Source organism: Acipenser ruthenus, chromosome 17 (genome assembly GCF_902713425.1).
Source record: "Acipenser ruthenus chromosome 17, fAciRut3.2 maternal haplotype, whole genome shotgun sequence".
Classification (NCBI taxonomy): Eukaryota; Metazoa; Chordata; class Actinopteri; order Acipenseriformes; family Acipenseridae; genus Acipenser; species Acipenser ruthenus.
This window is the reverse complement of record NC_081205.1, coordinates 6,268,181-6,293,862: the sequence shown is the minus strand read 5'-3', so window position 1 is coordinate 6,293,862 and position 25,682 is coordinate 6,268,181. Positions and strand designations below refer to the sequence as shown.

The 25,682-nt window shown below is 37.3% G+C and overlaps 1 protein-coding gene across 1 annotated transcript in view; it reads left to right on the top strand.

Moving 5' to 3' along the window:
• Nucleotides 1-23,492, top strand: part of LOC117422920 (glucagon receptor-like) — a 55,147-nt gene extending 31,655 nt beyond the window's left edge. Inside the window, exons 2-14 of the mRNA XM_034038163.3 lie at nucleotides 4,238-4,396; nucleotides 7,595-7,691; nucleotides 8,159-8,266; nucleotides 8,658-8,764; nucleotides 9,558-9,664; nucleotides 10,311-10,470; nucleotides 11,021-11,180; nucleotides 11,552-11,612; nucleotides 12,911-12,980; nucleotides 14,381-14,469; nucleotides 14,581-14,719; nucleotides 15,311-15,352; nucleotides 16,222-23,492. Coding sequence (XP_033894054.3) covers nucleotides 4,349-4,396; nucleotides 7,595-7,691; nucleotides 8,159-8,266; nucleotides 8,658-8,764; nucleotides 9,558-9,664; nucleotides 10,311-10,470; nucleotides 11,021-11,180; nucleotides 11,552-11,612; nucleotides 12,911-12,980; nucleotides 14,381-14,469; nucleotides 14,581-14,719; nucleotides 15,311-15,352; nucleotides 16,222-16,575 — 1,542 coding nt within the window. The 5' untranslated portion in view covers nucleotides 4,238-4,348 and the 3' untranslated portion in view covers nucleotides 16,576-23,492. The remainder of the gene's footprint in view (nucleotides 1-4,237; nucleotides 4,397-7,594; nucleotides 7,692-8,158; nucleotides 8,267-8,657; nucleotides 8,765-9,557; nucleotides 9,665-10,310; nucleotides 10,471-11,020; nucleotides 11,181-11,551; nucleotides 11,613-12,910; nucleotides 12,981-14,380; nucleotides 14,470-14,580; nucleotides 14,720-15,310; nucleotides 15,353-16,221) is intronic.
• The last annotated feature ends 2,190 nt before the right edge of the window (nucleotides 23,493-25,682 follow it).

Genomic DNA, 25,682 nt, shown 5'->3' with positions numbered 1-25,682 from the left:
ACAATGTGCTTTATCTGATAATTGAGAAGCTTGGATTAAGCAGTAAGTCCCCATGCCGTCTGCCTGTTGATTTCCATGCTGAGAAATAGTAGTTAATGCCGATTGGTCTCTTTTGAGCTTTAAGTGTAAACAGTGCCTTGAGACTCATACTGATCTGGCACGCTAGAGTCTTGACCTTCTCAGCCGCAATGCCTGACAGTTTAGGGGCCGTGTAACCGGACAGTCAGCCCCCCTGGCTGTTTTCACACGCCATCCCTGATATCCTTTACTTTTGGACAGATGCTCTACAGTTTATTTAATATCACAATGGCAAGCTTAAATAAAAATAAATTAATTAATAAAACAGTTCGCTTTATAGAGTTTCTCTGAGGTCTTGAATGTATCCATTTACTAGACAGGTTGATGCTACTGATGCAACCTGTCATTTTGCTGATATAAAGAAGGTTTTTGAAAGCTATCAGAAATAGAAAAGCCATACAATAACTTACTTACTGTAGAGGTGCTTCTTTGTGTCAACACACAGTTTGTACTGCTAATAAGCAAGCCATAAAACACCAGCTTCCTTATTTATTAATGTATTAATTAATTTATTTAGTTAACATGATGAAAGGGGAAGAAAATGCAGACAGTAAATTGTAATCAATCACTTACCTTATGTTAAATAGTAACAGTGCATTGTACACCAGTGGACTGTACTACTGGGTCTGTGACAACACTGTAATAAGGCACTTCAACTTTACATTTTTTTTTTTACAAAAGCAGTTGTAATGGGTTCTGTCCCCTGTCAGTGAGATGAGATGAGGCTATGAACTCCATAATCAGAAATGCAAGCTTGGCTCTTTTGTACAGTGGTTAAGACGCTTGCTTGCAGTGTCCAAGGTCGCTGGTTCGCATCCTGCCAATCCCTAACAGCAGCTTTAAAACACAATATGAGAATGACTGATGATATTACTGACAGCAGCAACATTATATGATATAACAAAAGACCATCAATAAACAATCAATTACTGTATACAGGTGAATGAACGAATGCAATAATAATATATAAAAAAAATTACAATCCCTTAAAATGGCTTGTTTAAATATATGCAGTATTTCTAAAATCAGATGACAACTTATTCCAAGCACATGATGTTGTGTGCAACAAATTACATTTTAATCTGTTTTGATTCTAGGGAGAGTCAGTTAGGGATTTTAGACTTTGGAACACCCGTTTTTGTAAATTTTTATAACACAAGTGGAAGGTTTGACTATATCAGATTTCAACTGAAAATGACCCCTGATGAAAGCAGTGCATTTGCTACCATGATTGATGTAGCTGAAGTAAAGCCCTCGGTTTCCATGTGGTAATGGAATATAAACACTGCTTTAAAGTATCCGGGGGCCTGCTTCTCTAGAGCTTGATCTTTGTTTGCATGAAAAGGGCTCCATAAGAGAGAAATGAGTTTAAATATGTCATGAAAAGCGAGACAGGTGTCTAGACAGATTAACCTAGGGGTAAAGGGTTATATGAGAGATGGTATGCTTCCCCCCCTGGAGAAGAATACGTTCAGACGGAATTTTGAAACAGGCTCCAAAGAGAAGTTAAAGGAACCCCAACTGACAAACTTTTCTCTTTTAAGTTACTGTTTAACCGCGTTTGCTTTTTTTCTGTTACCCTTTAACCACAGTTGTCTGTCTTAAGCCAAACAACAACAAAAAATAAAACCTCATTGACCTGCAGAGCCTCCTGCACCAAGGATTGCTGCCTTTTGGAAGGGTAAAATCCAAATTACAAACTAGTTTTAATTCAAAATTGTGTTTATGTCCAAAGCTGCAGTAAAATGAATGCATTTGTAGAGACTAGGTGGCATAGTGGGCTATTGTAATGCCATAACACCTTTGAGATCTAGCTCAGGTCACAAGTCAATTGAGTTTGGTGGTCTACATTTAAAACCACTGCATAATTACATTGAAACAACCCGCTTGAGAATGGCACAGGACTGAATGGCAGGGAGTGTTCAGCTGAGGAATGAGGTGTTCTATCAAAAGTATGAGGGGAAACTCTTTGGGCACCTGTAGTCACTTGCATGATTGTGACCAGTGACACCAGTGTCCCTGAACTGCAGCCACAGAACACTGGCGCTTCCAGCAACCTTGCATGGGATAAAAACACCAACATACAGGGCCATGCAACTTAGTTTTAAAGGGACTGATGTGGTACAGTATTATAGAAACATTCACAATCTGTGCATGCCTTTAAAAGAATGTACAGTATGGTTAAGTGCTTCACTCTCTTAAGTTAATTATTATTGTTTTCCTCTCTGTTGACCTGGGCTTTTAATGGGAGTCTGTGTTAAATCAAGGAAGGTTAAGTTGGATATGCATGACTCAATATATTTCTCCCCTGTATTTCGAGACACACACACACAGGTCACACTTTTAAATGTATGACCATAGCAGAGAATCAGTTACAGGATTGTTTTAAGCATATTACATATACAGTGTAACCTGTATAACATAAAACACGAAACACAAAAAGGTATGAAAGATAATTCCCATATTAACAAATCTGTAATATTATGTATTATTGATTAGCTTATCCTCTGCTGCTTATGAATCAGGCTACTATACTTTAATCACATGGGATCTACCCAGGGCCAAATGCCATCAAATGAGAGTTGTAACTTTCAAAGTTCTGAATTGTCCCTTTTCCCTAAAATAAATAATCATTTCATAGAACATTAAAATGTATTTGATTTATCAAGCTTTTAAGTCAACCACGCAAAGATTAAAGATGTTCATACAATTATTTTATCATTCCTGTTCAGCTTTGCAGGTCAAAGAGTTTAATGGTTGATGTACAGGGTGATGTTCTAGAATTATATTCTGACTGCTTTGTGGAAATTGTGTATTCTATGATCTGTGCAAAGGAACCTTTATTACTCTGTATTATGTGGTCAGTATTTTTTGTTTGTTTTTTTCACCAAGAGTGGGGTTCTAAGACTGGAACAGAATGGAATTTGAAACGTTTTAGCCAAAAATGTTTCCACGGTAAAGGTGTTTTTTGCAGAAACGTTTCAGATTTCGTTCCGTTCTCCGACATCACGTGGAAGGCATGCTGAAGAGACCAGTCAACGTAAGTTGCACGATGACCCATACAGACCTATAGGAATGCATGCCCACTGATTTCCAAAGTGAAACCTGGCACAAAGTTGAAGACAGTTATGTAGCTCAGTGCCTTTGTTCACATAGTTTCAACTACATTATATACTGTATCTAAAGGGCAATTTCCTTAGATTTTCCTCTCCCTTTCTCCCTCCAGCTTACTCAAACAACCTCTATCTCCCAATTAAACTTTCTCCCTCCAATGGAAACTCTCTGTTCCTTTCTGTTTCTATCTCTTTCTCTCTCATCTGCAGAACGACAGCGTGGGCTGATGCACCACTGGGTGGTGGTCTAAACTATCTGGACTTCCAGTAGGTCCAGATGATTTATGTAAACGACAAATGTATTTGGTTGTGGTTCAAGACAAAAAACAAAAACTACTGTAAAAAAAAAAAAAAAAAAACATTGGCAAGTACTGTATATTCAGTTTGAAAAGTGTTTGCCGTCTTGTTTTCTACATTTTTATATGAAACCATGACAACAATAGAACATCATTTACCCTAGCAAGTGCATCAAATTGATGTTGACTGTGGAGAATGTATTTATATGCCCTAGTCACATGGTACAGGGGATTTAGTTCAGATGCATTTGGCTGGGATGACCTCACATCAGTCCTAGTATTTTTTTATTAAATAGCTTGGGAAATGGGTTCAGTAGCGACTAGAATAATTCATCACTGTATCGGAATGCTTTCAGCAATACTGCCAACTGTGGGAAAGCAAAACTCAGAAAGAGCTCCTCAGCAGTATTCAACAGACAGTATTTATGTATTGATAATGTTTCCATCTAGTTCAGTGTATATACTGTACAGTATATATACTGATTGGCCACTTTATTAGGATGTGCACCTGATATTCAGAGGATGTGAATGCATTGTTTAAGTTCATCCCAAACATGCTCAATTGGACTGGGATCCGGGCATTGCAGTGGCCACGGAAGATGTGGAAAAGTGTGACAATGTTGAATTAATCTGCAACTATGACAGCTTTATAGTGCTGAAGGGATCACATATCACATCACATGATTAACCTCATCTAATTGCCCAAGTGGGAGTGGATCTTCAGTGGAATGCTTATTTGTTGTTGTTTAGGCCCTGCAGTGACCCCTTGAGAAGGTCCCCTGTGAACTCCCATTAGAGGTCTTGAAGAACATTGGGAGTCCCAGCCTCACTACAGATGAGCTTTGACAGCACGACAAAGGGATGTCGCAGGTGTTTCTCCTAACCATGCTAGCATTCTCAGCCAGTCAGGTAAGGACATCCACAAAATAACAAGCTAGGTTCAATTTGAATTGTCCTTTCCTAGTCCTGTTAGCCATGTAGACTTCCGCAATCCAGGAACCAATGGTACAAGCTAATAATAATTCCTCATAAAAAATAAACTTATTTCCATGAAGTGTGATCCTTTCTCCATGGATAATTTGAGAACAACATAGATATTTTTTTATTTTTTTATTTAGTCATCGCCAATGTTTTTTACCCTGGTTTTCTCCCCAATTTGGAATGCCCAATTATTATTTTTATCCCGGTTCACCGCTACAACCCCCCGGCGATTCGGGAAACGGAGGCTGAAACACTCGTCCTCTGAAACGTGTTCCTGCCAATCTGTCATTTTTCGCACTGCGGATCCGCAGCGAAGCCGCCAGACCTATAGTGCCAGAGGACAACACAGATCTGAATGGCACCACCGCAGACCCACAGGTGCCCTATCAGCCACAGGGGTCGCTGGTGCGCTGTGAACCGTGGATTGCCCTGCCGACCTAAGCCCTCCCTACCCAGGCGGCGCTTGGCCAATTGTGCGCCACCCCCTAGGAACCCTCGGTCACGGTCGGCAATGACTTGGATTCTAACCTGCGATCTCCAGGCTATAGGGCGCATCCTGCACTCCACGCGGAGCACCTTTACTGAATGCCCCTTAGATAATCTTTTAGATATGTGAAATGAGAAATATACTGTTGGTATTATTTCATAGACACATGATTCTCCTGTGAAAGTCACAAACCTCTCTGTTATCTGTGTCTGACCTGTGAATGCATGTGTCCCTCAGATTTTACCTTGATCCCACAAAGTGACCTAGAAGTGCCCTTCTTGTTCCTGTACTGGCTGTGATCTATCACAGGGAGGTGGCATACGATTATTCCAAATCTATTTCTTAAATCAGAATTACTAGTGAAATTCCTAGGATAAAAGCAAGGCTTTAAGGTTAGTTCATACTTCAGACTCCGACATCATTTCTGGTCGGAGTCGAGGGTCTCCAACAGTTTACGACAGGTAGGAATTACGAGTCTTTTTTGGAAAGTCGTACAGCCTTTTCTCATGCATCTGCAACCTGAAATCGCATAGCGTTGGGTAATGTTGAAAAACCCTGCTTGGTCGGAGTGAAGCTGCACAGCTTTTATAGCTGTCTGCGCCTGACATATCTCATTAATCTGCGACAGAAGTATGAACCAATCCTTACTGACAGTGCGACTCTAAGCGAATTACTGTGCTTTACCTCCTTGTGTGTTCATCGCCATCTGAAAAATTCTTTACAAACAGAGCACTGCTAGAAAGTCATTTCAAAGGTGATGTATACAGTATGCACTGTAAATATTGTGACTTACCCTAGAGTCACGTAGTACATTGTGATGATTTCTATAAACTCAATTAACAGACTTTCTGTAAATACAGTGTACAGGGTTTGTTTATGTATGGGCCTGTACCCAGCTCTGGTGAGATGAGCTCATATGTGTCACACCTAGCGGTCAACATCATTGTATTTGTGTGGCACACTGGGTAGGAGACCAACTGTTATAACCAGAGACACCCCTTCTTATAAATAAACATGTTAAGTGGCATAGTCACATTTTGTGAGTAATCATGGCTACAATTCAGTACTTCCGGGTTCTCTATTTTCCCATTGCATGGCTAGGGATTTCAGAGTGGAATCAAACAAGGGCATTTCTGTAATTTGTCTCTGACCTCCTTGGACCAGCACCATGGGACCCTTCCCATTCACAATATACTGGGATATCAGTAGATGGAAACAAGCACTTCCACCTGCCAACTGAACATTCAGTTGAAATGCTATCAAATAATCTCAAGTCAAGAAGACAAAAAAATAGACAAATGTAAAATGTCAGTTTGATTTTATACTATTTTCCATGGTTCTCTATTGAAGATATCTTGCTGCTCTTCTGTGACTGCCCAGCCTGTAAGTTAATACATTGTTTGTAAGATGTCCTTTATTGTTGTAGGAGATGTGATCTCGTGCAGTTTGAGCGAGAGGACCTCGACACGCAGCTGAGCTCAAACTATGCAAAATCATTCTGTTATAAGAGACACCCTCCACACACCGTACTAACTTTTTATAAATCACAAAAAGATTGTACCAATGAACTACAATTAAACATAGAAAAATTAGTTGTTGTTTTTAACTTTAGTAATGTCCTGGGATTTTGAAAAATCCTTAACAGTGATCGGTTGATTTTTTTTTTTTTTAATGAGATATAGGGAAACATTGTGATTTGTTTTTGATTCAAGATAGTAACTCGTCTGAATGTTTTAATATACTGAGAAATCACTATTATACTTATCACTATTATAACACATTTATTTTCGAAAAAAATAAGGTGTATAAATGATGGGCATTGACGAAATGTTTTTGGTTTCTTTTTAAGCACTCGATCATTCATCCTTGACCATGACATGCTTGAGTGACTATGACTGAAGCAGATGCACTTAATCACCTAATTAGTGAGACAGTTGATTGGACACTGGATATGGAGTGATTTCAGCTGTTGAATTGCAAGCTTCAATAAAAGCAATACAGAAAATCACAGAAAAAAAAAACAATATGCCACATCTGTCAAGAGAGCAGCGCCTTTGTGCAATCGGCCTGTTGGAGGCTGGACTGGGGCAGCGTACTGTGGCTCGTCGTCTTGGGTGCTGACAGCCAGCAATTTCAAACTAGACATATATAACCAGACACACTCTGTCAATGACATGCCACGAACTGGGAGACCAAGAGTCACAACACCTTCCCAAGATTGACAGATCATTTTGCAGCATCTTAGTGATGTCAGTTGTTAATCAGCACAATAAAAAATCACTGCACCTGCTCTAAAACGATCACATCTAGTGAATTTTATCTAAATATAAGTGATAAGTTTCTTTTGATGCTCAAATATAAGTGATATGTTTCTTTTGATGCTCAAATATAAGTGATACATTTCTTTTGATGCTCAAATATAAGTGATAAGTTTCTTTTGATGCTCAGTATGTTATGCTGTTGCTGTGCTCCGGGCTGTTTCTGAGCAGTCTAAAGGGATCTACAGAAGATCTCTGCATCTGCTGTGAGTATTGCCACAGAATGGATACCAGACCATTGCTTGTGCTGCAGGCAATTGACCAAGCATGTCAATGTGTTAGTTTAAACTTTTCTAATGCTGTGTACATTTTCACATTCAGGGATTTTCAGCTAAACCCATTGAGCTTCTGGTAGAGAATTGGGAAAGCTACAAGGAAGAGTGTGCCAGAAACATCAGCAGGGAGCCTGTCTCCACAGGTGTGTAAATCAATATTTCAGCATTAACACAACTCTGTATTTCATAGCTCAGGTGTTTTGTTTTGTTTTTACCTATGTAAACCCTTCTAATATTTATGGTTTAAAGGAGTCTGTTGCCTTAAATTATGTAGTGAAATGTCCTGAATTCTATAAGAGCTGCTGTGTTTTATAGCTGAACACTGAACTGTCTGCATTGCTGTATATGGCCATCATATAGTTTGTTTTAAGTTCACACAGCAATGTTTTTTTATTAATTTTGTTCATGGAAAAAGCACCCTGCAGCTTTGGAATGACAAACAGTTATGGAAATGTTGTACTCAAATCTGACACAGTGGTTTCAATATTTCAGTGCTTGTGTTAAGACTTTTATTAAATAAATAAATTAATTATAAATACAGAAAAAAACATGTGTATAACTTGTCTGGTTTCTTTGGAAAAACAACTTTTTTCTTTATTTTTTTTCTCAGAACTAGTGTGCAACCGTACCTTTGATAAATATGCATGTTGGCCTGATGGGTCTCCAAACACAACAGTCAATGTCTCCTGCCCGTGGTATTTGCCATGGTATGACAAAGGTAAATGATTGCTTACCAATGGAAAAATAGAACAAGGAAAGAAATTCCACATGCAAAAAAAGTAGCCCTGCAGCTATTTTCTTTGCATAATCAATAGATCTTATTACTTGCAGTGTTTAGATAATGGTAAATAAACTTATATAAAAACCACTTAGAGAAACATCTAATAATAGGGTTAATTTTGTATAGCTATTAAAAGGTAATTTTATGAAAATGTATTAAAATCATCACTATCAGCCTAACAGAAGTTTATCGAGTTTTCATCATTAACAATTCCTGGGTTTGCCAGCAGTCTGATATTGATGACTTGTCCAATGTAACAAATGTGAATATGGTAAATGGGTGAAAAAAAAGCTTTATCTTTTAAAAGATATGGTGGTTTGTTCTTCAGTCCAAACAGGATTCGTGTCACAGAGGTGTGGCCCAGACGGGGTGTGGGTCATGAAGGACAATGGGGAGCCCTGGAGGGACACGACACAGTGTGATGACGAGGAGCAGGTGAGGAGACTAGGAAGAGAGACCATACTAACCTAACCAAGAGAGACCCAACTTACCTCATCACAATTATCACATTTCAACGACTTGTAGGCAGTAAAGTAGACAAATGAGCAGTGCTTACTAGTACTGATGATTATTCATGAAGCTTTCAAAACATTTTCTAAAGTATGTGAACTGAAAATATGAAAACATGGTTTGATCTTCACAAGGACTATACGATTCGTGAAGCTATTTACTCCAAATCATCATCAAAAAAGGAAAAACACACCCAAAAATATTATCAAATCAGAAATTCCACTAGAAAGAAATTGCACAGAAAGGGCCAATGATGATTTGGAGTAACACTTTCAGAATCTAGCCCAATGTTTTAAGTAACTCATTAATTATTTGTGCCTATATTATTTCCTATTAAAATGTTATAATTTGGACACAGAATTTTGAAAAGACAACGCTATAGAATAAAAGCTGCTGCTGCTTCCTTTGCGATAAATGACATTCTGTTTAGATCACTTTCTGTGCTTTAGAATGATTTCACTACCGCTACCAGAATTTTCTTCAGACTTTACCAGAAGAGAGTTGTACTTGAAAAATCTATACAAATAGCAAAGACCCAAAGATCTTCGACACAAAAGAGGGGCCTGTTTTAATGTTGTAAATGCTATTAAAAGCTAAAGAAATGAATTTAAACCCTTAATTAGCACTCATTTAAACATATATTGTACTGTGCTTATATGGCAAATCAATCCATAGTAACTGATATAGTGAATTACTTGACCTCTTATTTTCCGTGCAGGATTGGCTTGGGAAGACGCTGAAGAGTTTCAATATCATGTACACAGTGGGCTACTCTGTGTCGCTGGGTGCTCTGACTTTAGCACTGGGGATTCTCATAGTTTTCAGGTAATAATATTGTAGATTATTATTATTATTATTATTTATTTCTTAGCAGACGCCCTTATCCAGGGCGACTTACAATTGTTACAAGATATCACATTATTTTTTTACATACAATTACCCATTTATACAGTTGGGTTTTTACTGGAGCAATCTAGGTAAAGTACCTTGCTCAAGGGTACAGCAGCAGTGTCCCCCACTGGGGATTGAACCCACAACCCTCCGGTCCAGAGTCCAGAGCCCTAACAACTACTCCACACTGCTGCCTGGAACAGTAGACAATTGTACTGTACATAATTAACACACTGCAAAGGCCTCTCCAGAATGGATATGTTTTTTAATCTAGCTTTCTGTTTTTGATAATTGTAAACTAATTCTTTACGCATTGCTGTTTAACAGCGTAGTGTCCCTTTAAAGGCCTTTCTTAACTATTTTCTTACCATAAACAACATTATCACTCATCCCCTTATCTCGTTTTTTGTAGAAGCTAATCAATTCCTGTGCTTTCGGTCACATTTACAGTATCGCAATCAGACCACAGTAGGGACAAGGTTAGGATTTTAATGTATGTTAGGGGAGGGTCGGGTTGTATGTTTTGCTCGGTATTTTCACTTTGCCTGACAGAGTTCTCCCTTATAATTGATTGAATCAGGAAGTTGCACTGCATGAGGAACTACATCCACATGAACCTGTTTGTTTCGTTCATCCTGCGCGCCATGTCAATCCTCATCAAGGACATGCTATTCCGATCATGGGTGTATGGCAACAAACTCCATGAAGACTTCAAGATCCAGCTCTGGTTCAATGATGAGGTAGGGTTACACAAGTAGTCACCACTAGAGGGCAACTTATTATTCTCTTCAGGAGAGTAACAGTATAAAACGAACATGAACCACAACTTGCCACTTTTCTATCTGCACCATGAAACCAGTCTGTAAAAATCTCATCTTGTTCCAATATCAAAATGGGACGGCATCTGTTATCATCTGCATTTGACAATTCAATCGGCACCCAAAAAGTCAATTACACAAAAGCCAAAAATCTCCAGTATATATCAAGATTTTGCGTAGTTGCTATTTACAGATTATTTTAGCAACCTCCAACATTTTCCTGACAGTGTAAAATAATCACTGCCTACAGTTCTGTTGCCTGTAATCAATAACACCTCTTTCGCATCCTTCATTTTGGATGCTCACCATCAGAGTTGAAGATAGTTGAAGATAGATGGTTTCTTATTGTTATGTCACATTTTTGTGCAAGCCGTATTTTGCCCTTTTGGATAAAGCAAGATTTTAACTTATTGATAATAACGCTACACATTGCATTTCAATGTATTTGTGTGCTGTGTCATTGTGTCTGCAGGCTGCGGTCGGGTGCAGAGCTGCCCTGGTGCTGATGCAGTACAGCGTTGTGGCCAATTACACCTGGCTGCTGGTCGAAGGCATCTACCTACATAACCTGCTGGTCATCACTGTCTTCACAGAGAAGAGCTACTTCAATATTTATTTATGTATAGGCTGGGGTAAGTGTGTACTTATTCCAAGCCTTTCTCCATGTATTCTTAAATGTAAGTTTAAATATAGATATGAAACTATTATTATTATTATTATTATTATTATTATTATTATTATTATTAATAACATAAATGTGCTATTTATTGTCAAAACAGTTAAGGAGTATACTGCATGAGTGCACAACACAATTTTTTTTAAAAAGAGACAAAACATAAAGTGACCATTAATATTACTACTTCCCACAAACATACTTTTTTCAAAGCATGACGTTTGTTGAATTGCTTGTTTTGTTAAAGTACACATCTGGAAGTCCGGTTTCCAGTTTTGTTCCAAGCATAATATTTATTAATCCCTTGGTTTCTTTGCTGTTTTCTTTTAGGAGCACCCCTTTTATTTGTTGTGCCCTGGATCGTTGTTAAATACTTGTTTGAAAACACGCAGTAAGTGCTTCTTTTAGACTGTGTGTGTGTGTGTGTGCAACAGAGTCCTACAGCGCTTCTTAAACTGAAATAAAGTATAAATAGAGCTGGCTGAGCAGCATCCAACCAAGGTGATATTGCAATTTAACAGGCTCAACTGCAAGATAAGTGATTAGTTGGGTGCGTCATAAGCACAAATAAATCTATGAAAATGTAGTGTGTAATAATAGAATAACTTTATTAGGAATTCCAATGATCGGAGCAAGAGAAGGCACAAATGAGATAACTGACCATGGCAGAGAGTTCAGTCACTGGTTTAACAATGTGTGTAGCGTTAGAGTCAATGACCTCAATCTTAATCTGTTAAAGAACACATTGATTTACAATGAGCACGAGCAGTTGCTCATTCGACTCAGAACAGGCCTAATTAGTGTTAATGATATATAAAAAAAAAATTATGTGATCCAATTTACAGGGAACAAAATGCAAAAGCATATTAACAAAATGGGGTGGACTTGCTGATTGTTTGCCCATTCAATGGCACTATTCAACCCAACTTTCACATACAGAATCCATCACTGCCATCAGGGCAGCAGTGTGGAGTAGTGGTTAGGGCTCTGGACTCTTGACCGGAGGGTTGTGGGTTCAATCCCCAGTGAGGGACACTGCTGTTGTACCCTTAAGCAAGGTACTTTACCTAGATTGCTCCAGTAAAAACCTAACTGTATAAATGGGTAATTGTATGTAAAAATAATGTGATATCTGTATAATGTGAAATAATGTATAATGTGATATGTTGTAACAATTGTAAGTCGCCCTGGATAAGGGTGTCTGCTAAGAAATAAATAATAATAATAATAATAAAAACAGCATAACAAAGGGAAGCAATGTGACTGCTATGATCTTTGATTGAGTTTGATTTATTGACTAATAAATGCTACATATGATGATTTGAATTACTATAGAAAACAATACAGACAAACGCTGGTTTGCAATAAGCCTCTTAAGCACATTAAGGACATTTAGCACATTAGAAAATAAAACCGCCTGGATTATATGAAGAGCAAGCCTAACATAAACCCAGCCATCTTTGCTGATATAAGAGGATCAATAAATAATTACAGGATAAAGTAACTTAATAGGCTTTCAGAATGCTTTTGGATGGTGTGTAAATCCCTCTAGGCCCCTGTAGATAAAGAAGAGAACTAAGAAGGTCACAAGAAGGCTGGGAGAGGAGTTTGATGTCTGGATTACTTGATTTTTAGATGCATGTAATACTTATATATTCTAACAAGCTTTGCTTTTTCCTCCTCCTGTAGGTGCTGGGAACAAAATGTGAACATGGGGTTCTGGTGGATCATTCGGTCCCCAATAATATTCTCTATCTTGGTGAGTTTGACCAGATTTTCCATATTGCACTGTAGTGATTAATGTAGTTTTGTTACTTATGTTTAGAGACAAGGGGGAACTATTCAATGGATCTAAATGTTGACTGATAGAACTCCTTTAAATGAGTGGTTCTAAACCTGGAGTCCAGGGGGTCCCCTGGAAATTCCAGAAACTTATTTTTTATAAACCAGCATATAAATGAACCTACTGAAACATCTCCTTTCGTAGTTGTGGTGACAGACAGGCCTTGTGATACTTCTAGATAATATGCATCTGTACTTTTTACTGCAGTACAGTTTTTCATTCTTTGAGATCTGCCTATTCCTCAGTTTTCATTTGGGGTTCCCTATTTAAAACAGTTTTTAAATGTTTGAGAACCTCTGGACCTAAGAGACTTGCACTGTTAGTGGTTTGATTTTAATAATCTTGGTTCTCAGTTTTGTGGTGGTATTTAAATCTCTGTTTAGATCACTTAGATTAACCCCAATATCTATTTTAGAGCTGTCATTGCTCCACAGGGCTGTTGCATTCTCATTGTATTCTATATTTTGCCATTGAAGAACATTTTTGTAATGCAGGTTTTGCCAAGAAACAGAGCTTTCCCGTGTACTCCCCTCACTGTCTTCACTTACCTAAAGCATGCTTCAATATGCATTCATTTACAGAAGAAAAACTCACAATTGAGATTTATGTGTAAATGTGTTTTGCTCAATCTGTATCTCGGAATCTCTATTTCTGCATAGTTCTGGCAGACAGCAGTAATATATCAGAGATTATTCTGTGCATTATTGTTGCAACGGGCCTGTTCAGTATCAGATCATGTCACACCGGGGGCCCTTAAAGGATGATAGCTGCCAGAACGCCGCCTCTGTTGGTCCTTTGCTATGACCTGCATCATTGTATGCAAGGATCTGAAAGCTTTTTTCACACTCTTTTTTTTTCTGCTGCAGTTTATCTGCATATCCCCTCCAGTATGTTCCACGCTTTCCTTTACAGTACAATGACTCCAACACAGGCTAAAACCGTTCCTGCCTCACTCATATCCTCCGATAGCAGCTCTATTTCATTTTTAATTTTCTTTAGCCTGACAAGCCACCTCCAGCCCCCATCAAGTTCACTTTGCTCCCAGTACTGGTTTAATTTTCATAATATACCTAATTGGGTCTGATTTTGGTTCGGTTTGCACCATAAAAAATTAAATAAAATGAAATCCCTGTCTGTGGGCCCTGTTCACAAAAAATGAATTCACACTTTATTTAAAGCCTGTTTTGAATAAAGGTTTGGCATTCATTCGTATATATTGATTGAATTCCCCCTTTGGTTACCAAGTTATCTTAAATATTTAGCCATGTTTAAGCTAAGAAGCTAATCATCTTGTTGTTATCTGTCTTTTTTTCTAGATCAATTTCTTAATTTTCATCCGAATAATAGAAATTCTTGTGTCAAAGCTAAGGGCCCACCAAATGCGATACACGGATTACAAATTCCGGTGAGTCTAATGCTTGCTGTTTGTGTTTTTCAAGCACAAAGTTTTTGGTTTTCCAAATGCTGAGGCGACCAGTTCTAAGCGTTTCTAACTTTTGTTTCTCTGTCCCTGTAGACTGGCCAAGTCAACACTGATCCTGATCCCATTGCTGGGGATCCACGAGGTGGTGTTCGCCTTCGTGATGGACGAGCACGCCAAGGGCACACTGCGTCATGTCAAGCTCTTCTTTGAGCTGTTCTTCAGCTCCTTCCAGGTGCAACCTGATGCTATTTCAAAGACACCATTTGAAAAGCACATGCAATGAGAACAATGCAGGATTACTTAGTGTATTACCCCACTCGGCAGGGGAATCGATCAAAAAATACAACAGTATTGTGTCTGATCTTCACTGGGGATTCTACTTTGAGTCTGCCTCTCGTTCACTGTATTTTCTAACTTTCCATGCAAATCATTTTAATTATTAATCTGTACCACAATTGTAATAAATCCCAAATATTATTAATTTACTGGCATTTTAGAACAACTTTTAGGCTTCATTTTGCTCAAACTGTTCTGCAATAGTGGCTGACTGCCATGGCTAGTACCACTGCACTATGAGAGGGATTGCTCATCAAAATCTTGGGCTTGCATCTTTAAAAGAACCAATGATCTAGTAAAGAGTCTGAGTCTGGCAACAAGAAGCCTCACTACATTTTGCTAAATGCTTTTTTTGTACATTACAATCATTGTGTGTGGCACTATCAATACAATAGTTCTACCAGTATGCAACTACATTTGTTTTTTCTCACTGACATTTCCATCCGTTTCTTGTGTCCTAATTGTGTCCTGTCTCCTTTTCTACTAGGGCTTGCTGGTTGCTATCTTGTACTGTTTTGTTAATAAAGAGGTGAGTCAAATTAAAGGCACTCCATTTTCTCTCTCTATGTTTTTGGAGATAACTCTGGCACAGTGGCAAAGGTGATTCTGTCTATGGGGAGGCCAGTAATAGAAAACACAGCAGACTGTTATTATTTATTTTCACCTGGTGCTGGTATCTAACACCATCGGGGAAGACACAGGGTCCCTAACAACAAGCAAAGGATGATGGGAAATTATTATCAAGGCGGGGAGCGGGGTCACCTCTTTGATCTGTAGATTGTCGTTGTATAATTTTGACAATAGATGTTTTTAAAAAGTACTGTTCTACTTGTATATCTTATCTCCAGAACCAGACTGACACACACATCCAGGTATATAGGATGATTCATAATTCGCACAACATTATCAGAGCTCTGCGAACACTGGCGGGGATGTGGAGGATGGTATGCAAAGGAAAAATGTCTATGATAGAGACACTATGTGATGCACCATTTGGCCGCCAAACAGAAATGTCAGTGTTTAAGTACAATTGAAAACAATCCAAAACAACAGTGTTGTACAGTCTTTTAAGCTCCTTTAGAAATATGGCACGTGATTTATAATTTCTTGTCCAACTGATCTATATGTTATGTAAACATAAAGTACAGTGACATTATTATTATTATTATTATTATTATTATTATTATTATTATTATTATTATTATTATTATTATTATTTATAACAAAGAAAACAAATGGGGAAACTTTGCATCAAAATCAAAGTCTAATTAATAAAGCTTATCTGGCTCTGGATGTGAAACATTATGGTCTACAGGTAGGTTTCTGCAACATCGTCTAACAATAGGTCTGTGCTAGGAGAAGGTTGACATGCTGAAACCCTACCCTCTCCCTTTGCAGGTGCAGTCGGAGCTTCTGAAGAAGTGGAAGCACTGGAAGCTGGGCCAGATTATCGAAGAGGAGTACCGGCACACCTACAGCCAACCGTCACATGGTAAGAATGGCAACAGTGTACCCGCCCTACCTGCCAGTGAGAAACACAAGCTGGTGAGCAGCTACCAAAATGGCACGGACAAGACCAAGAACAGCCTGCAGGCTCCCACACAGAATAACCAAGGGAGCTGCAGCAGCATGGTCACTGAGCAGATCAGCCTGGCTGAGAAAATGCACTGCTGCGAGTTTCCTCAGGAGAACGCCGACAGCAACTTCGGACCTGCCGCTGAGGTGGGGAGCAAAACTTCCAAGAGTAAATAAAAAAACAATTCAAATAGCTGAGGGCCTGGCTGGGGCCTGTATGCTGTAAGCAAGCCTCAGTTTCCTGGCTGGGAAAATTAAGGTATTCTTGCCTTTTGAAGACGGCTTTTCAGAATTAAGTGTTAACAATGTGTTGTCGAACTGCCTGCAACAATCGAGGATTCAACAAGAAGCCGAATTGAGGAAAACCATGGCTTTGCAGTGTTGACTAAGAACTGAAACAATGTAAATTAATAATAATGCTTTTAGCAGCAGCTATCAGATGGTGACAGAAGTTTCACGAGTTGCAAGAGGACCCAGCTTTTTTTTTTGTTTGTTTGTGGTAAAACACTTAGGCTGCCTGCTCGACTATGGCCATCAGAACTCTGTTCATAGTTTAACCTATGAGGTACAGATAGGTGCAGCAAAAATTGGTAAGTCTTATGAAATCTTATCAGATTTAGGGCTACTGTACATTAAGGAGAGGACTACATATGTTTAATAGTGGTTATTAATTGCCACAGTTTCCAGTTTTTGTACAGTATGCTTCCTTAATTGCATACTATTGTGGTGTTGCCTTCGCAACATTGCTTTCTACAGTATTATTTTTCAGATGTGAAAAAGGGAAGAAGGAAGAGAGAGCACAGAGCAGACAAGCACAATGGTAATCCACATATCAACCAATATGAAGACTGTCTTCAATGAAGTCTATATCTTTCTGTAAAAGCCCTTGGAAATTCGTCTAAGCCAATATCATTCAATTGAATGATTTTTTCCTCTCAGCCGGAGAGAAGATAACTGCATGTGCTGAATTATCATCACACTATGGCATGAAAGTATATAACAGATACGCTAAATCCCAAAACCGTAGTCACATGCTCAGGCTACTCATGTCTGGTCACTACTTCACACAGAAGCCAAAAGGCAACTCTTACTGTTGAACTCTGTTGAATGTTGAGAATGGTTTCCGTGGCGAGTGTTATTCTGGATACTGTATGAGATTCATCGTATGCTTGCTGCTAGGGAATGTGAGACTCTTAGAGCTGGCAAACAATGACCAATCAGATACTGCACCTTTTTAAAGAGGTCAAGACAGCTCAGTCCAGCAGGTTTTATTTTCATATTGGCAATGTTAAGGAAACAAAAAAAAAACTGTGAGTCCTGGAATCCTATCAGTAGGACACCTCTACCCTGAGTGAAGAAAACAGGGGGTCACAGATAATGCATCGCATGTTTGTTTTTAATTTAATTTAGCAAATAAGGTCATGAGCCAAAGTTTGTGGGTTTTGTTTTGCTTATATTTTTAATACAATTTTTGTTTTAATATTATTTTAATTTATACTAGGGACTGCTCTTTTCAAAGATTGGATGATAGCATGATCAAGTTTTAAAATATGTGCCTTTTTTTACAGAATTTTTTATTTTTACCCTAAAATATAAACAGATTTTTGGTATTATAGTTTGCTTTTAGCCATCTGCAGTAAGCCTACAATGTAAGTGGATGTGCATGATACAGTATAAGTAATGTTATGCTTGGTAACAATATTAAGTAAAAGAGAAATAATGAACAAAAAGAAGCAAGTGGAATTAGAAGAAAAGTTTATGGTAAACCCTAGAGAGGTATGGTGTGTCACACTGTGATAGGTCTCCTATTTAAAGCTGTCCTGACAACATTAAACCATTATCATTTCGATGTGGAAGGTAATGTAGAGGAAGCTCTGCCGATTGTTGACGTTATGTCTTAAGAGAAATGTAGTCTTGAAATTGGTCTTGAGGTGTTTTTTCAAAGGAAGCGACACAGTGATAGTGTGGGGTGTTTATATTCTATTTGTCGTCCCATCTATGTGGATTAACCCAGGGTTGTAATCTTTAGAACAAATGAATGAAAACATGAAATGTTCACATCTCTTTAGGTCCAGAGACAATACATGTTGTTTGACAGCTCAGTTTACTAGTTCTGACATGAGGGAAGTAGTTTTATCTCTCCAGTGCCTGTCACTTCTGTCTAAGCTATAACATACAGCGTTTCATTTCTAAAGCTAAACAGAGTGCTTGAAAGCACTGGTCAACAGACAAATGTTTTTATCACAAACCAAACAAATATGCCTATTAATATGGTTAATAATGTTCAAAAATAAGCTAGGCCAAACAAATGCTTTTTAGCTTCTGTTTGAATACCTTCTAGTTGTTGCACTCCTCATATGCTCGTGAAAGGGATTCTTGTTAAGATGAAAAGAGGTCCTAAACTTTTTTATCCAGCACTGCTTGCTTTACGGTTCATTACTCAGCCTTCTGATAATTTGCCCTGACTGTCTTTACGAGCTGTTTGTATAATGATAAGAATAGACTAAATGAATAGTGTAGTAGTGTTGTTTTAATTGAAAAATAACATGATTTTTCATATACTATACAAGCAGCCTCTGTCTATCTGCAGCTTATCCTGAGGGGTTGTTTAAAAAGAACTACAGCTGGATTGTTGGCAGCGTTTTACGTGAAATTACAGTATATCTAGTGGGGAGGAAGTAATATATATATATATATATATATATATATATATATATATATATATATATATATATATATATATATATATATATATGCGCAGATATGGCCTAAAATTTTACATCACCCTGTACAATTAACCAATGTGATTTTAACATATTGAATTACATACCACTTTGCATATTGAAAAATATGACATTGTGAAAATATTGTACTACTATTATGGCTTCTGGTAGACTTTTACAATTTAATTTTGTAGTTTGTTTGATTACAGGATGTTAAAAACAACTTTTAGCCATTGATGTATGTACTGCAGTATATGTTACTTAAATTTTGCCTAGATCTTGAGAAATCTAAATGGGTCATTTATCAGAAATCCAGTTGATGGCTGTTGTTCTCTAGCTTTGGTGATTCACTATTGTTTTGCTTTGTTGTTGTTGTTGTTGTTGTTGTTGTTGTTGTTGTTGTTGTTGTTGTTGTTGTTGTTGTTGTTGTTGTTGTTGTTGTTGTTGTTGTTGTTGCTTTTTGTATCTCGCAGGGTTTGCACCACCATCTGTATCCATTTTCCTCAATGTTTCCCATTCATAGATGTGGCCATACTACCAGGTGCTCCTCTTGTACTTCTCATACCGAAGCAGGACTAATCGGCCAGATCAATTTTTTGCAGAGAAAGAGCTCTTCTGTGCAACACATTTCACGCTGTGAAGTTGATAATACACATTCAGTAAATAAAAAGTATAGCAGCTGTATATCAACAAAGGCATCCTGACATTAGATGCATGTTAAAATCTGGAAGAAATAAATAGTTATACTGTTCAAAATGATAAAGTAGCTGTATGGTAAATAAAACTAAGACTTGGTGGTATGTGTATTGAGCAGCAGTACAATCTTGTTATATTACTGTGCTAAATGTTTAAATAAAAGCAACATTGGAAAATGGAAATAAGTGGAGGTGTAAGACTCACCATAACCACCTCAAAAAAGTGTATATATTGTGTAATTAAACCTTCAGTTTTAATTAATAGTTTATATTTTATTTTTGGATGCTTAAGAAAAAAAAAATGGTAACAAATATCACATTAGAAAATGATTGACTTATGTAATTCTGTGATACGTCAAAGAAGTGTGGTTCACAATATTCATTTTTGGAAATGTAAAAAAAAAATATCTATGAATCTCTAAGCCTAGTTGCACAATGTTAATTTATATAAGGTACATATGTAAATATGTGTATATGCAATATATGATAGAGTTTTTTCTAAGTAATAATACTCAGGCAGATGCACGCATCTAATGTGATGTAATGCCTCTGAATTTTACAAGAATTTCTCATTCCCAGCAAAGAAGCAGTTCCTGGGCTATAGGCAGGTTTCTCAACATCAACTGGTTTAAAAAATAGTTGCTGGTGATTGTTAAAAGTTGAGTTAGAGCCGTCAGAAGATTGTATTTTTTGGGCCCCTGGTTTGTAAATGATCTTATTCTGGTAAGTCAAAGTGAGACTTCGGATAGTTTCAAAAGGTTCACCTGTCAAATGAGGACCTAGTTGAATGGAGAAGTCTGTTTACCTTGACAGTAACGAAATTAAATTTACCTTTTACTTACCTAAAAAAAAAGGTTTCTTATCACCAGGAGAGAACTCAATTGACAAGTTTCATGACGGACCTGTCTGCAGCATTCCAAGTGTGAAGAGAAATGACAGAATCATTTTCTGCAAAACCACAAGGTTTTTTTTTTTGGTTTTTTTTTAATTGATTGAAAAAAACAATTCTTTGCAAAAAAAAAAAAAAAAAAGTTCTGCTTACTGCAGTTACAGTCCAGTGGTTTATTCTATACCTGAGAGAAACTGTTTTTTTTCTGTCTTGGTATCAGCAATACATATGAGGATTCAAACTCTTTGAGAAACAGTTGCTTTTATAAAATTGAAATTGGTTTAAAGAAGGTAGTGCACATAAGGCAATTATTTAGCTTTGTAACTGCCCTTCCAAACTAGTCTGATTTTTTTGTACATTTATTAGGATGCTGAGCTGGCAAGCGCAAGGTACCAAGTTTGCACCCCAGTAATCCCAGTTACTCCAGTCTCAGCTTGTCCACAGGGTTATCTCACCCTGTCAATCCCCACGTGTGTTTTTGGAATGTTCGCCACACCACTTCAATATAAACCTTAATAGTAGCTCATAAGGTACATTTTAATTGTATCACAAATTTAAATGGGGAGTAAATAGTGGTAATTGGTCTCTATATATGTCACGGCTTATTAGCCATTTGATAACCTCAGTGAGTTTAGAAATCAAATATAATACTACCGCTTATCAAACATGAAACTGGTGTAAAAAAACAAGGCACTTACTTGCTCATTAAAGTAATGCCAACTGCACATCCAGCAACTGGCATTGTGCTGGTAATATCTAATCTGCCCACTCAGTAATCTTTGCCCAGACATGAAAGTTGATTGCATTATTCTGGCTGTTGTGCTTATCTTGTGCAAAACCACTGTAATTAGCAACTGCAGCTCAAAGACAAAAATAAATCTAAAAACAAATGTTGGTGATCCAGCCATTATATATATATATATATATATATATATATATATATATAGAGAGAGAGAGAGAGAGAGAGAGAGAGAGAGAGAGAGAGAGAGAGAGAGAGAGAGAGAGAGAGAGAGAGATAGTAGTGCTTAATGCCAGGCATTTTAAAACAGCTTTCTTCCAGGCCCTCAATTTTTAAGCAAGTAGAAAACACCTGTTCAAAATCAGTAAGAAAAATGTAAAAGAATAGTTAAAAAGCACTTCAAAATGTCTGATCCGTTCATTTCAACTTAAACAGCTGTTGTTCTCCAATTACTCATCAACTGTATTTCATGTAATTGCTTAAATCCCCTCCTTAATATTTCTGTAAAAAATAAATAAAGCATTGGACTTACAATGTACTAAGTGTAAAAATGGTTTGTGCTGAATGGCTAATCTGCTGGCTGTAATCTTTGCTAGTGCCCTGCTATTAGTTTCTACCTCCACGGTATACTGTTTTCACACATTTACTGTACATGCTCCAATTAGTCCGCTATTAATTTAGGACGAAGATAACGATAAGAACACATATTGCAAGTTTAACCTAGGAATGAGTGATAGTACTACAATCGCAAACATGGCATTTGGCGTAGGATCTTATCACCTGAAGCATAACAGTGACGCCCTACAGCAGAGTTTGAGGAGGTGGGGGTAGGGGAGAATGCAGAAATAACAAAACATCAAAATGTAGTAGAATCTAGTTACTCTGGCTGTCTGAAAACCCCAGTACTTATATCATATTAGCAGTAATGCTCAACACAGCCTTCAGCTTGGGACTCCTAACTCCAACTACAGTGAGTTATCTAGCAGTGGTGCCTGCTGCCTCATGTATTACAGTGCTCCCCCTTTATAAGGTGGCCCTTTATACTGCGGAACAGGTTATAAGGCGGTACGGTCATGGCTCCCATTTGCCCCATAATGCCATTACACTAACACTAGTATTCTCATTAAAAGGAAGAACACAAATAGCACAGTCTCTTAACTATGGCTCCTGACTACAGCGTTGTAACGGGGAGCACTGTATTATACAAATGATCGTCACACGGTTTCGTTTACTATCTGAGAACCTGCTGGTATCAATATTGACAGACAAAACATTTTCTTTTGCAGCCACTTGATCCAGAACCTTGTCTTTGGATCGGATCTGATCCATCTGAATGTATAATTTGTGATTTTTTTTCTTCTTTAATGTGCCACTCTTTCTACCCGATAAAGGGGAAGTTTAGCATTTCCAAAGATCTGTTTTCTATTGTTTAAAAAGAGATAACTGAATGTGACACCTTGCTAAATCACTAGCCTTTTATATATTTTGCCTCTTGAATCTCACTGAATCCAAATTGGCCAGATACATTTAGTGGTCTCAGCATAGCCCTAAGTGAACATTAGACCACAAAAACACTATAAAATTTGACAATCGCAAACGCTGTGCCACAAATAATCTCACAGAGCTATGAGGGGCAGCTCATGGGGTCATCAGGGCTAAATTAGAAATATGTACAGTATTTTTCATTAAATATTTAGAAATAAACTATATATATTATATATTAAGTCCCTTATTGAGATGAGAGAAACATTATATTTTTATCATTATCAATATTACTTTTATTTCAATTTTAGCATTAAACATTTTATTGTACCGAGAAGAGCCCAGTATTCATGACAGTGGAAATGTTAAACTGCCTCATTTTTAAATTTCTCATTTTGAAATGAGTTCTTGCCCTGACTGCAGTCTCTGGCTGTCGCGTACAGTGAGTTGTACTGAACAGATTCCATATACTTCTTGTTCCTGTTGTTTCAAATGTACCTCATGTTTGTAATATGTGAAATGATACATTGTTTGTGTTTTGTTTGCCATTAAAGATATTTTAAAAGTAAAAATCTGAACATGTGCAGGTTTTTTTTGAAGAAACGTAATAATAATAATAATAATAATAATAATAATAATAATAATAATAATAATAATAATAATAATAATAATAATAATAATAATAATTGTTGCTATAATTGTTTTATAATTCTTTTCACCAGTAACAATCCCCCTCCCTTGTATGACCTCACTTCAACCTCTTAGTATTCAATCAGTCTCCTACTACTAGATGCAATAACGTGAGGTGCTTAGGGCTACACTGTGAAAATAATAATACGTCTGTCAGTTTTGCATATTGAAATGCTTTTTGTCATACTGCAATATACTGTCCCAGTTCCATCTGACCAGAAAATAATAATCTTGGTGCCAACATTTTCATCTGAGGACTCCAGACAAGTTATTTTGTTAAAAAATGATTACAGATCCTTATCTGCCTGTGACGAAAGTCCCCATTTAGCAAACTTCTTTCCACCATATCCTTTTTTCTGACTTCCAAGAACAGATGTTTTATGTTCAGGGCCTTAATACACCCCCATTAAAAACACCAGTGGATGATTTCAAGCTCTGTAGACTTAATGAGATACACAAGCCTAGACTCTGCTTCAGAAGGTTACAGCCATTAAAAAAAAAACACACACATTAAAACATATATCCACACCTTTCAATAAAACTGTCGGTTTAAGAATTCATGTACTGCTGCAGTGTGCAAAGCTGTCACGATGCTGGATAAATTCAACCAATTTAAAGGATTTGCTGTAACAGGTACTAAGTGCATGTAGCAAAGGACATCAGGGATACACCTTGGATTTACCAACAATCAATAGCCTTCCTTAGGTAAAAAAAACCCAAAAAACTATGGTTTAAATTGTACCTAATTACGTTTTGAAGAAACACAGCATCACTTTTCTAGAGCCTCTATTTCACTTAGTCTGTGGGGGCTTATTAACTGAAATAGAGTTTAAAATAAAATAAAAAAACATTTCCAATACAGATAGGAGGTAATTACAATACTCCAAGAGTGCTCAGGGACAAAGGAATGCAAAATAACTTAAAGGAGACATCATTAAATCCAATTGAATTACTGAAAGATTGACCATAACTAATAAAATACTGGATAAGCAATGTATATAAACTAAATGACTTTTACAAAATAAAAAACGAGAAATTCAACATTTTATAAGCATTGCATGAGTATATTATTTATTTAATGTCTGACAAGTGGAATCACTCTGCTATTCATTTTCCTTGGGATTCCAAATCCTGTTTTCCTGCGATAACATGACACAGTTCAGTTTTGATATAAACACGTGTCATTAAGTGTTCATTGGCAGCACAGCGGCAGAAGGCTGTTGCCAAATCAAATGTCAGACTGAAAGAGGAGGCAGCATTTAACTCTTTTGAATTAAGAACAGGCCCTTGAAACAAGAAAAAAATTGAAAAGGCCCTTGAAACAAGAAAAAAATAAAAATGCTAGACATTTCATAAAAACTTTCTGTTGGATTTTATTCACTTGGCTTGATGTGCCCTGAAGTTATCACTAAAATTATGTTACCTGGAGGTTACCTTCACTCCAAGAGACCAAGCCAAGAGGTGACATCACTATTCAGTTTACAAAAAGTAAGTGCATGTATACACAAGGGTGAAAATGTGGTGTTTGGTGCTATATTCTAGCACTAGGGTACCTCATATAGCGACAGCAGGATTACATTTTTATTTTTATTTTTTTTCATTCCTTAGCAACCCTAGATGATGATAGATTACCGTAGGGTCTGGACTACTCACACGACCCACCCACATAGACAGGAGAGAAGGTTTGTTGTGAGGGGAGCTTGATTAGGGTGAGGTTTGATCATTTAGCACCAGTAGGCTCTCTGGTGCTACACTTTCAAAACAGTTTAACACCAATTTTCAAAATGATTTGCACCCCTGTAGACAGGAGCACTGAATTGTGAATTATGAAAAGTGCTGTTTTAAAAAATAAAATGATGTTCTCAGAAAACTTTCAATTCCTTTATATTTTTTAAGGTTCAGTTCAAAGTGGGTTAAGTGTCCTAGGGGCAATCTGATAATTATAACAAGTATACGTTTGTTAACAGTGATACACATGCAGTACAATAAACCCAAAGAAAAATGTGGATGAGACAGGTCATGTTCACTGTGATGTTCTAGAGCTCCTTCTACATGTGTGCTCATGC